The 12,713-nt window shown below is 37.7% G+C and overlaps 1 protein-coding gene across 1 annotated transcript in view; it reads left to right on the plus strand.

Moving 5' to 3' along the window:
• Nucleotides 1-12,713, plus strand: part of SNW1 (SNW domain containing 1) — a 35,074-nt gene that overhangs the window by 16,118 nt on the left and 6,243 nt on the right. Inside the window, exons 4-10 of the mRNA XM_004739159.3 lie at nucleotides 3,875-3,970; nucleotides 4,059-4,165; nucleotides 5,154-5,258; nucleotides 6,679-6,748; nucleotides 7,656-7,721; nucleotides 9,656-9,772; nucleotides 11,198-11,339. Of these exons, the coding sequence (XP_004739216.1) occupies nucleotides 3,875-3,970; nucleotides 4,059-4,165; nucleotides 5,154-5,258; nucleotides 6,679-6,748; nucleotides 7,656-7,721; nucleotides 9,656-9,772; nucleotides 11,198-11,339 (703 nt within the window). The remainder of the gene's footprint in view (nucleotides 1-3,874; nucleotides 3,971-4,058; nucleotides 4,166-5,153; nucleotides 5,259-6,678; nucleotides 6,749-7,655; nucleotides 7,722-9,655; nucleotides 9,773-11,197; nucleotides 11,340-12,713) is intronic.

Here is a 12,713-nt window from a genome sequence, read left to right on the forward strand (position 1 = left end):
TCCTGTTTTGGCTACTAAATGTGGCTCTAAAATGGGGCTTTAAAAATTCAATATCATTCAGGAGACTGGTGTTCAGAGTCTTTGGCATAGGATGAAAACAGCTTATTGGATTATTGAATTTGTTTTAGAGTGCAAAGATTTCTGATTTATATCAGAAGGATCTGGTTTTCTTCAGAAACGTGAGAGTTCTCACTGAAGTATTAATAGTGAAAGGTCAAGAATGGTAAATGCTAGCCCTAGGTGTAAGAGATGAAAAAAGGCAAGATAGCAAGGGATAATGTTCTAGGGCAAGTCTAAGGCCATAGATCTCTCTACATGTAAAATAAATACTGTATACACAAGACTTACAGTAATACAAATTTGGTAGGGAAAAACATTTCTTTAATTAAATTTTGATGGAACTAAATCCTTTTTTTTTCCCCCCCCGATTGTGACTTGAGTGATAAATCTTAAAATAAAAGGCCTTGATGTTTACATTTTTCCTTCTGAAATAGTTCTGTGGGAAATGTTACATACATGATATTACCTAAACGAATGCCTTCAACCCCTTTTTCCCCCCAGAAAAACAACTCACAGCAACTTTAAACTGACCCCAGGATAAATTGTATTTGCCTTGTTCATATGATTTCACAAACAAGTTAAGTCTAAAGATGGTGTTTTCTTTTTATCCCCCAAGTGCTAAATATGTTGAACATTTATCCGGTCGAGTCAGTCCAGTTCTTTGCCAGTTTTCAGTAATAAAACAAAGTTTCACAGATGACTTATGGCTTCGTCTGGTTCACACAGCTCATTTATGCTCCTCATACCTTCTAGAATATATTGTATTTTTCAGATAACCCTCCCTAGCCCCTTTGCCTCCTGGGATATACTGAGTTTCTTTAGCACATTTAGTTCTCAAGCAATAAAAATTTGGGGTTTTATAGTTAATCGCCATGGAGGAATCTTGCTCTTCAGACGTCCTTCACTCAGCTTTTGAGATGCTAGAATCTTACTGATGCTCATTTAAAGGGTTATTAACTTTGGAACACCCAAATAAGAAGCAGCAAATGGCTCTTGTATGCTAAATTACTATTGAGACTTTGCTGAGTGTGTATGTCTACCAGGGAGCCGTTTACTTGGAATCCCTTCCTGTATGATTGCTGTGTAAAAGTAATTAACTCTTCATAGTCTAGATACTATTTTCTAGAGTACTGTTATATAATTTTAAACTGATGTGGTATAGATTTTTCAGTCTTGAAAAGAAGTTAAGACTTTTGAGGTCAGTTAGTAGCTGTGTGATCTTAATGTACTGAGCCTCACTATTGTCCCCAGAGTGACTTTAAGGTCCCTTCCAAATGAACACTGAGAGGTTAGTGACACTAGCAGCTCACCTATCAGTGGTCATGTTTTGTGGTAAACTATATACACTTTCTTTTTTTTTTTTTTAAAGATTTTATTTATTTATTTGACAGAGAGAGATCACAAGCAGGCAGAGAGGCAGGCAGAGAGAGAGGAGGAAGCAGGCTCCCTGCTGAGCAGAGAGCCTGATGCGGGGCTCGATCCCAGCACTCTGAGATCACGACCTGAGCCGAAGGCAGCGGCTTACCCACTGAGCCACCCAGGCGCCACCCTATATACACTTTCTTGCCTGATCTCTGTCTCATTCCTGAGAAAAACAAGCTAGAGAGTTCTCTGTAAGTCATGAGATTTTTTTTTTCTGGGATAGAGAACATTCTGCGGGGCCTACAGTAATCATCACCTTTAGCATAGAAATGAGCGTCTCTAAAATTCTTATATTCGGGACGCCTGGGTGGCTCAGTTGGTTAAGCGGCTGCTTTCGGCTCAGGTCATGGTCCCAGCGGCCTGGGATCGAGTCCCACGTCGGGCTCCTTGCTCGGCGGGGAGCCTGCTTCTCCCTCTGCCTCTGCCTGCCATTCTGTCTGCCTGTGCTCGCTCTCTCTCCCTCTCTCTCTCTGGAAATAAATAAATAAATAAATAAAATAAAAAGTAAAAAAAATAAAATAAAATTCTTATATTCATTAATTTGTACAAAAAAATGTTGACTTGAATGCCTCCTGTGGGCCAGGCATTGTTACAAGCCCTGGAGATACTTGAATGAATAAGAGATTGCTCATTGGTAACATAGATATAATCATATATGTATACATCATATACATATCATATACATATACATGTACATAACCTCAGGATTGAGAGAAAAATTCAGGTATTTTATATATATAAAGCAAAAGAATAGTGGCACAAAAGAAGTGCTTAATAAGTTTTAGCTATTATTACATTAATAGAGATACAGATGAGCAAGTAAAGTGGAAAATAATTTCATACTCTGAGCAATGCTTTGAAAACAGTAATTGGAGTGCTGTGACACTGAGTGATGGGGTGGGGAGGGGTTGCTGCTTTATCAAGAATTGTCAGGAGAGGCCTCATCAGTGCATTCATGACCTTTGAACTGAGTGTCCTAGCTTGCAAACTCTCATGAAGAACAAGGAGCACCACTTTCAAGGCCCAGAATTCTGGGGGAAAAGCATGTTGTGCTAAAAAAAAAAAAAAAAACAGGAAGAACTAATGTGATTGAAGCATAATGAATGAGGAAGTGAGAGCTACAGGGGGAGATTAAAGCTGTAGACAAAGCCAGGTCAGGTTGTACAGGCCAGGAAGTATTTTTTGCTCTGTTGTTTGGAATAAGAATTAAGAATAGCCTGCATTTCCTTTAAGCTATTTTTTTTTTAATTGAGATTTTATTTATTTATTTATTTATGAGAGAGACTGAGAGTAGAAGTGGAGGGCACGGAGGAAGGGGATAGCAAGCAGACTCTGCACTGAGCTTGGAGCCTCACACGGGGATTGATCTCACCCCTCTGAGATCATGAAATGAACTGAAATCAAGAGTCAGATGCTTAACCAACTGAGCCACCCAGGCACCCCTTATTTAAGCTATTTGTAAGGAATGTCATGGTAGAATACATTTGTTGATATAAGACTTTGGCTCATAGTAGTAATTTTTGAAGGTCTTAAGTACCTGGGAATTTGGTTTTATTTCATATTCATCAGTTGTTCTTTCTTTATATGTATCAAAAATTCCTGACTCAAGCAGCAAAATCTAGAATGCTGTATTTCCAGTACCTCTTTTTTTCTATAGTCTGCCATGTAAGGTTTTATGAAAGTATTCAGAAAGTATAGATGGACACAAAAGTAAGTAGTACTCTTTGTTGTGGTTCTACCACATCAGCGTCAGCCTCATAGAAACATGGTGAGCCCAATAGAAACAATAGCTGTCCTAAATATAGGCAATGAGTGTAAAATACGCTATGTATATAGACTGGGTTTTATTTTTCCTCTTTTTTTCCCCCACAGAAGGAAGTATTCTGGGTTTTTTTACCATGGCACATGTTCATTTTCTTAGTCTGTGAATAGAGTTGATGCCAGAAAAGACAAACATAAGTAGGGTGAGGTCAATGAAATTTTCTAGGCCCAGTGAATTTAGAAATTATTTGGAAACCTGACTTAAATTCTGATGAGCTTGTAATCCAGGATAATGGTACTACAGGCAATTTATATCATCATTAATTTCAAGTCTTAGCCTCAAAAATAGGGATCACTGATGCATAAGATTTTGTTGGCACAATTTATTTGGATACTGACTTGATTAGAAGATCTCAAATAATTTAAATACATGAGGTCAAAGGAAAATTATTAACTTATATAGCCAGGGCAGTAATTTGTGTATATATTTTAAGCTTCCTTGGTTTTAAAATCTAAAAGACAAAATCAATGTCCTAAATTTATAAGTGTGCTGACTTCTGAAATGATTTAATGAGGTTGCTTCTTTTCATTCTCTGCTTTTCTTGAGCCTGCTTGTGTTTGAACATTTTAGGTCATTTATAGCAAGTATACTGACCTGGTTCCCAAGGAAGTCATGAATGCAGATGACCCAGACCTGCAAAGACCTGATGAAGAAGCCATTAAAGAGGTAATAAGGCATTGAAATTAAGTATTTTAGATGACTTTCTACATCTTTATTAACTTCCAGACACTCAATATGGTATTTCTTATTTCAGATAACAGAAAAGACAAGGGTAGCCTTAGAAAAATCTGTATCACAGAAGGTCGCTGCCGCCATGCCAGTTCGAGCTGCTGATAAACTGGCTCCAGCTCAGTATATTCGGTAAGATCTTGCCTGGAAGGCTTCGTTTCATGTCAGACTTGATGGGGATTAAGGGTCTTGGTGTTCTTTCACTGTCCTACTTAGTAATATTTTAATGTCATTTTTTTTGGAATAGTGACCTGAAGTCTGTTGACTCTGTGCAGACTATTGAAAGCAGAAGAATTTTTTTAAAGATATCTAGTAAAAGATACTAACTATTAGGTTATTTTCAAAATATATTTTTTGTTTTTAGAAATTAATAGTTACTTACAGCATAAGATCCAAACCACAGATATTGCTTATAGTTTCCCATTTGTATATAATAGGCTTTATATAACATGTATTTATGTAATATTTATATAATAGTATAAACAATATTAGTATATTAATAATATAATTTATTATGTAATAGTAGTTATATAACATGTAATAATAGTATCATAACAGGATATTAATAGTGTACTGATACCATTTATGTAATAATAGGCATCTTTAAAATACTTACAAATTTTGAGGGATTTCATTCAACTTAAATCCTTGTGTAGAGAGATGATTCACACGTAGGTATTATAGGAGAAATGAGAGCTTGTAGGGTTGCTACTATTATTTTTTTTCTGTTTTACAACCTGTGATTAGTCAAGAACTACTAATTCTAAGCTGCCTGCTGGGAACATTATGGGGTGTTCCTTCTGCACATGCAAACTTACAAAATAGGTACCATTTTCTAGACCTCTTATCTGTGAAATTGAACACTGTGCCTTCCATGGTGGAAAATGGACAGGGATGGATTATTTGCGAACTCATATGACTCATTTACATTTTGCTTATAACTCGTTATTGCTGTTCTCTTATTTTCCATTACTGTCTGCTCTGCCTAAGTATTTTGCAACTTTCTATTAATACTTTATGAAAGGAATTAACAGTATAGTCTAGCTTAGCATTATAACAGAAGAAAAATACCTATTGAGCTTGAACTAGTTACACCTTTAGTTTCATCTGCATTCTTCAGATACACACCATCTCAACAAGGAGTGGCTTTCAATTCTGGAGCTAAACAGAGAGTTATTCGGATGGTGGAAATGCAGAAAGACCCAATGGAGCCTCCAAGGTTCAAGTAAGTAGGTAGCGTCGTGAGAATAAAACCCCCTCTTCTTCTTCTTCTTCTTCTCCTTCTTCTTCTTTAAGATTTTATTTATTCATTTGGGAGAGAGAAAGAGCGTAAGCAAGGGGGAGAGAGAACAAATGGGAGAGAGAGAAAGACAAACTCCATCCCCAATATGGAATCTGACCCATCCCAAGGCAGAAAAACTAAGCCCACCCCATCCCAATAAAACCCTGTTCTTAAAAAAAAAGATATGAGAGGAACAAAATATCTCAAATGTCCATCAGTAAGTGAGGATAAATAAATTCTGACACTTAATTATAAATGGAATACTATTGATATTAAAACAACTGTTTTAATTAATCAATTTAATAAAAAAGAGTAAACGTTGAATACATGAAATAATATGGGTAAATCTCAGAATTATTATGCTGAGTGAGAGAAACCAGACAAAAATAAGTACTCTGTATGATTCCAATTATATAAAACTCCAGAAAATGCAAACTAATCTGTAGTGACAGGAGATAGATCAGTGCCTGTGGTGAAGGAGGGGAGGACAGAGGGGATGAGGGGAACAAGAGGAATAGGCAAGGAACATGCAGAAACTTGGAGGTGATAAGTATGTTCACTATCTTGATTGTGATGATAAGCTTCCCGGATGTATACTCTGTCAGACTTAAACATGCATAGTTAATTGCATGTCAGTTGTACCTCAGTAAAGCTGTATTAAAAAAAAGGGACACCTGAGTGGCTGAGTCAGTAAAGCATTCAACTCTTGATGTTGGCTTGGGTCGTGATCTCAGGGTCCTGGGATTGAGCCCCATGTCAAGCTCTGCACTGGGTGTGGAGGCTGTGTAAGATTCTCTCTCTCCCTCTGCCCCTCCCCCCACTTCAAAAAAATAAAAATAGGAGTGCCTCCGTGGCTTACTCGGTTAGGCATCTGACGTTTGATTTCGGCTCCTGTCATGATCTCAGGTTGTGAGCCCCACATCGGGCTCCATAGAGCATGGAGTCTGCTTGAGATTCTCTTTCTCCCTCTCCCTCCATCCTTCTCCACTCCCTCTCTTAAAAAATAAAAAGAAAAAAAAGGTAGGGATACCTTGCTGGCTCAGTTGGTAGAACATGTGAGTCTTGACCTTGGGGTCATGAGTTCAAGCCCGACTTGGGTGTGGAGCTTTCATTAAAAAACCAAAAGTATATTACACTATGAAATGATAATGATATTGTGAAGGTGAGCTGGGTAGTAATGATGACAAGGTAGGCTGTGTTTTAACAGTTGTGGAAGCTGAGTGACCGAGGTATGATAGATGAACATTCATTATATACTCTATTTATAAAAATATATAAAAATGGGAAGGGGAAACTTGAAACATAGTAACCAAAATGGAAAAATGTCTAACACCCTCTGGTTGTGCTTTAATTTATCCTTCAGAATCAATAAGAAGATTCCCCGAGGACCACCTTCTCCTCCTGCACCTGTCATGCATTCTCCTAGCCGAAAGGTAATCTTTACTATAGTCTAACATCTTTTTTTATACTCATGATTATTAATTTTATAAATAACCTCCTATAGAACAAAGTATAGATGCCTATACAGGTACATTTTGTCACACTGTTTTTTAGATTTGATTTTCAAGATCAAATGGGGACCCCCCTCAGGACTATAGTGTGTAGTTCCAGAGTGCTTATGAGAATGTGTGTAAAATGTTAGCCATTAATTTTCAGTTACTAGCCTAACCTCTCCTTTAAATGGAATGAGCAGGGTCTGCTATTTGACAAGCAGGATATTATAATTAGAGAAAGTGAGGAATTAATAGGCCTCTGATAATCTCAGTGCCATTTTTTAGGTATGATTTATTATCCAACTAAAAGAGCAAATTTTCATCTTAAAGAAGTCTTGTCACTTTATTTTTTTAATAGACCAATTCTTTATTTTTTAAAAGATTTATTTATTTTAGAGAATGAATGCATGAACGGGGGAGAGGCAGAGAGAGAAGGAAAGACAGTCCCCAGCAGATTCTCCACTTAGCGCAGAGCCCAATGCAGGGCTTGATCCTGCAACCCTAAGACCATGACCTGAACCAAAACCACGAGTTACACACTCAACTGACTGAGCCACCCAGGTGCTTCTCACATCACTTTTACATATGGAAAAATACTAACTAGCATTTATAATTGTCAAAAATAGATTTATAGATTATTTTCCATTTTTTATATTAAAGTTATTACTAGAGTCCATGATATGGAAACATAATATATAGTGCTACCAAACAAATGGAATTTTGACATTTGACTAAATCTGTTCACATATCAGTGTTCATTAACCTGTCTTTGAAGAGAAGATTGCACTTGGGTTTCTAGCTGGACTACAAATCCAAAAATGTCTCTTTTATTCTGTCATTCACTCAGATGACTGTGAAGGAGCAACAAGAGTGGAAGATTCCTCCTTGTATTTCAAACTGGAAAAATGCAAAGGTAATTAAGTTTCATAAAATCAGTCTCCTACGATTAGAACCTACTAGAAAACAGGAAAGAGTTTTAGCCTCAGAAACTTTAATTAAATCCTCAGCATCTCATTTAGCTGAATGTTTTCAAAAAGGAACACCCAACTTATGTAATTTTCTTTTTTTAATGTAATGGAAACGTAGTGTTCTAGTCACATGAATACCGTGTAGATTCTTTTGGTGAACTGTAGTTATCAGAAGCATGTAGAGAAGGGATAGGTAGAATAAAGTAACATAGCAATGAATGATAGTATTCAGAAAATTTAGAACTTGGTATCTAAAATTATTTCTTAAAGAAACCAGTTTATATGATGACAAAATAGTAAATGTTTGGATATATTCAGTGCTTTAATTTTTAAACATTTTTTTCTGTTTATAACAGGGTATGCATAAGCTATTTAAATTCTTCATATCTCTAAGCACCAAATGCTTCGAGTTATGAAGTATCTGTAAAATCTGAATCTGTATCCGTATCAGTATCTGTAATATAAAATACATTTTCTTTTCTTTTTCTTTTTAATTTCATTTATTTGAGAGAAAGAGAGAGCACGCAAGCTGGGTAGGAGCAGCAGGAGAGGGACAAACAGACGCTACCCAAGTGCAGAGCCCAACACAGGGCTCAATCCCAGGACCCTGAAATCATGACCTGAGCTGAAACCAAGAGTTGGATGCTTAACTGACTGAGCCATCCAGGCACCCCTGAAATATATTTTCTAATCACTGTTTCCCCATTTCCCCCAATTTGTGTTTCATAGTTCTATTTTTAATGGGTGAAGAAGGCCATTTTAATTTGTAGGTAAATGTAAATGATTTCTTTTTTTTTTTTTTTTAAGATTTTATTTATTTATTTGACAGAGAGAGATCACAAGTAGGTAGAGAGGCAGGCAGGGAGTGGGGAGGGGGAAGCAGGCTCTCCACTGAGCAGAGAGCCCGATGCGGGGCTCAATACCAGGACCCTGAGATCATGACCTGAGCCGGAGGCAGAGGCCTAACCCACTGAGCCACCCAGGCGCCCTATAAATTATTTCTTACGGGGAAGTTATGCACTCATCCTATAATGAAAAAATTATCGGGTGGTCCAGTTTGACTTGTTAATGTGTACATAACTATGTGGTATCTTAAACTGATTCTGTAACACTTCCCTGTATTAGGAGTAAAGGCTGTGGACAAGAGGTCAACATTTGGGAGTGTAGTCATAAATCTGAAAAAATAAAGCTGAGCCTGAAATGTCCTGGATGTTCAAGCATATTCCTCGAGTTATGGAGGAAAATAGGATGCAAAATTTCAAAACACAGATTCTCAATTTTCTGTCAAATTTCATCTTTTTTCCATTTACTAAAACGTATGGTATTCTAAGAATCTTGACTAGTCATTACAACAGTACTGTGCATTAAACTACCTATAGATACTCTGATTTTAGTGACTTGTTCCACTTTTGTATGACTGTTCTATTACTTGAGGCACAACTGCTTAGCTATTTGATAGTGATTTCCTTTTATTGTAACTCAAAATTAGTGACATGAGACTCTGCTCAGAGCTTGGGCTCTGACATCACACTGCCCGAGTTTAAATTTTAGCTCATCCATTTATTAACTGTGTGCCCTTGGGGACATTACCTAAGCTCCCTACCACGGTAGTAGCATCTGTGAAATGGAAACACAACGTTACCAGCCTTCCAGAGTTACCGTGAAGTTAAACAGGACCACACATGTGAAGTGCTTTTAAAATTGGCCTCCACGAAAAACCCTCAGTGTTAGCTGCTGCTGCCCTTGCATAATTGGGAAGAAAGATGTAAGAAAAAGAACTTCAGCTCAGTGGTGGTCAAAATGGACATATTTAAATCTAATTTTAAAGAATCTATTGCTGCTTTTTTATGACTGGTGTTTTCTGCCTGCTGTCACACAGGGGTATACAATTCCATTAGACAAACGTCTAGCTGCTGATGGAAGAGGCCTTCAGACAGTTCACATCAATGAGAACTTTGCCAAGCTGGCCGAAGCCCTCTATATTGCTGATCGGAAGGTTGGTCTCTTATAATGAAAGGGTTTAATGCTCTTGATAATTCGTTAAGTCCATTTTTGGTTACCTAAGATACTGTTTGTTCATTCCGGTTTAATTGATACATCACTGTTTTAAGCCATACAGCATGATGGTTTGACTTATGTAAGATACTGCTGTTTAAGCTACAGTAGTAAGTTCCCAGAGAGGCTCTCACCTGCGGTATGTGCACCAGAGATGGCACGTGTTATCTGCAGCTCTGTACCTGGTCTCAGCCTTTGCAGACTTGTACACACACCCTAACCACTGGTGATCCTGCTTCCTCATGACATTGCAGAACGATGTTCAGTAGGCTGATCTCATTTTTATTTATTTATTTGTTCTTTCTTAAGATTTTATGTAATCATTTGACAGAGAGAGAAACAAGCAGAGGCTGAGGGAGAAGCAGACTCCCCACAGAGCAGGGAGCCCTATGTGGGACTCAATCCCAGGACCCTGGGATCATGAGCCCAGCCGAAGACAGACGCTTAACTGACTGAGCCATCCAGGTGCCCCTAATCTCATTTTTAAAAAGCTGACTACTGTTTTTAGATTTCATAATTTTTTCTATTTTAAATATAGATGTCTCCCAAAAGGTGGATAACATAGAAAGGCAAATAAACATTCTGATGAAAGCTATAGAAAATGATAGTTATAATATTGGTTGCCCTTTACTATTATGGCATTCATAATTATTTTTTTTTTAAGATTTTATTTATTTATTTGACAGAGAGATCTCAAGCAGGCAGAGAAGCAAGCAGAGAAGGGCAGGGGGAAGCAGGCTTCCTGCTGTGCCGAGAGCCGGATGTGGGGCTCAATCCCAGGACCCTGAGATCATGACCTGAGCTGAAGGCAGAGGCTTTAACCCACTGAACCACCCATTTGCCCCTATGGCATTAATATTATTAATTTGTGTGACCTATAAGTTCACATACATTATGGCATGCATTTAGAACATAGAAAAGTATATCTCCTGCATTGCAGCAAGCACCCTTATAAAAATCATCTCTTGTTAAGGCTTTATCTTGAATAGACTTGCTTGATTTTGAACATATAATCAAGTCTTGCTATGTTACTGACACTGAAAATTTCTTTTTTAGAGTTTTGTTTAACTTTTATTTTTTTGGGTAGTTTCTGAGAAAGGATTAGTCAAACGGTGAGTTGCAAGATTAATTGGGGTCTTTATATAGTTTCAACCACTAAGACATTTTCCAGAGTGAAAAATGTAAGTTTGCAGTGTCTTCCAGGCAAGCTTTCTTTTAGTAGACAAGAATCTTTGTTTTAATCAGCAGTAACAAATCTGAATTCTTTATACCTGCTCTTTCAAGCCAGACTTGAGTCAGGCTGTTGGATGATAACTGTAACTTTTCCCCCAACCGTGTCTTACTTAGCTTTCAACTTTACTAACAGGCTCGTGAAGCTGTAGAAATGCGTGCTCAAGTAGAGAGAAAGATGGCTCAAAAAGAAAAGGAGAAACATGAAGAGAAACTTAGAGAAATGGCCCAGAAAGCCAGGGAGAGAAGAGCTGGGATCAAAACCCATGTGGAAAAAGGTATGACACTGTCTTTCCTAAATTGAATTTACAGTGTGAACAATACGTATCTCATTTCAGAGACTCACTGTTCTTACTGCACACAAAGCCAATACCCATCTAGAAAGAAAATGTAGATATTTCACAAATAATATAGAAATGAAAGAGTAACTTCTGCCACTGAGCTGTAGCAGTTGAAAGTGTTTTATATATTTAAAAAAAATTTTTTTTTTTTTAGATTATATTTATTTGAGAGGGAGAGAGAGAGTGAGCAAGAGTGCAAGAGCAGGGGTGAGGGAGATTCCCCACTGAGCAGGGATCTCCTCCGCCCCCCGCCCCGCCATGTGGGGCTGGATCCCAGGTTGCTGGGATCATGATCTGAGCCGGAGGCAGACGCTTAACCAACTAGCCACCCAGGCACCCCAAGAATATGTATGTAAAGAAGGGCCTTCAATATGGGACTACAGTGGACATTTTTAAAGTTCAGAGTAATGTACTTTTAAAAATCATGTATTACTCAAATGATGGGCTTGATTTTTCTCTCATTTTAATTTTCTTGAAACTTAGAAAAATGAGATCAACTGAATAATCCAGTTCTTCCACATAATAAAACAATCCACTTTTTCTGTCCTATAGGCTGATAAACCTGTAATCATTAACTCTGCCAATATTTTCCCTCTGGCTTTATTTAGTGGTTTACACTGATATATTAATTCATTTAGAGTGAGAAGAGTAATTCTAATTCAAGAAAGTTGTGAGGGTGGTTTGTTTTGTTAGTAAATCCTAGACTAGTGCAGCAGTTCATTCACTCAGATCATAGTGAACATCTACTACATGCCGGTTCTCTTCTAGACACAAGGATTTCTGTTAGGTTGGCGGTGTAGTTGAGGACATTTCAATGAGTGTAAACAGACCAGAAAAGTTAATTACCATTAGTAGATGATTTAGTGATAATAGTATAGTAGTAATTGCTGTGGGGAAAAATGAAACAGGAAGGGGGATAAAAGGACCAAATGGAGAGGGTGGTCAGAATGGACCTTACTTCTGAGATGGTAACATTAGCACAGAAACTTGAATGAAGTAAGGAAGTGAGCCTTGTAGGTATCTGGGGCTTCGAAGAGCACCCTGGATAGAAGGAACAGTGAGTGCCAAGGCCCTAGTTGGGTAAAAGTATACCTGGTGTGGTAAAGGAAAAGCAGGGAGGCCAGTATAGCTGGAGTGAAGTAAGAAAGCTGAATAGCGGAAGAGGTGTCAGAGTAGTTCAAATAAATAGGAAGGGTGGTGACCAGATCATGTGTGGTCTTTCAGCCATTTTAGGGACATGGCCTTCACTTCAGATAATAAGGGAAGCAGTTGAAGAGTTTGAATGGAACAGCATAATTGGCCATAAATGAG

The sequence above is a fragment of the Mustela putorius genome, unplaced genomic scaffold (genome assembly GCF_011764305.1).
Source record: "Mustela putorius furo isolate JIRA1106 unplaced genomic scaffold, ASM1176430v1.1 tig00000129_pilon_pilon_pilon, whole genome shotgun sequence".
Taxonomy (NCBI): domain Eukaryota; kingdom Metazoa; phylum Chordata; class Mammalia; order Carnivora; family Mustelidae; genus Mustela; species Mustela putorius.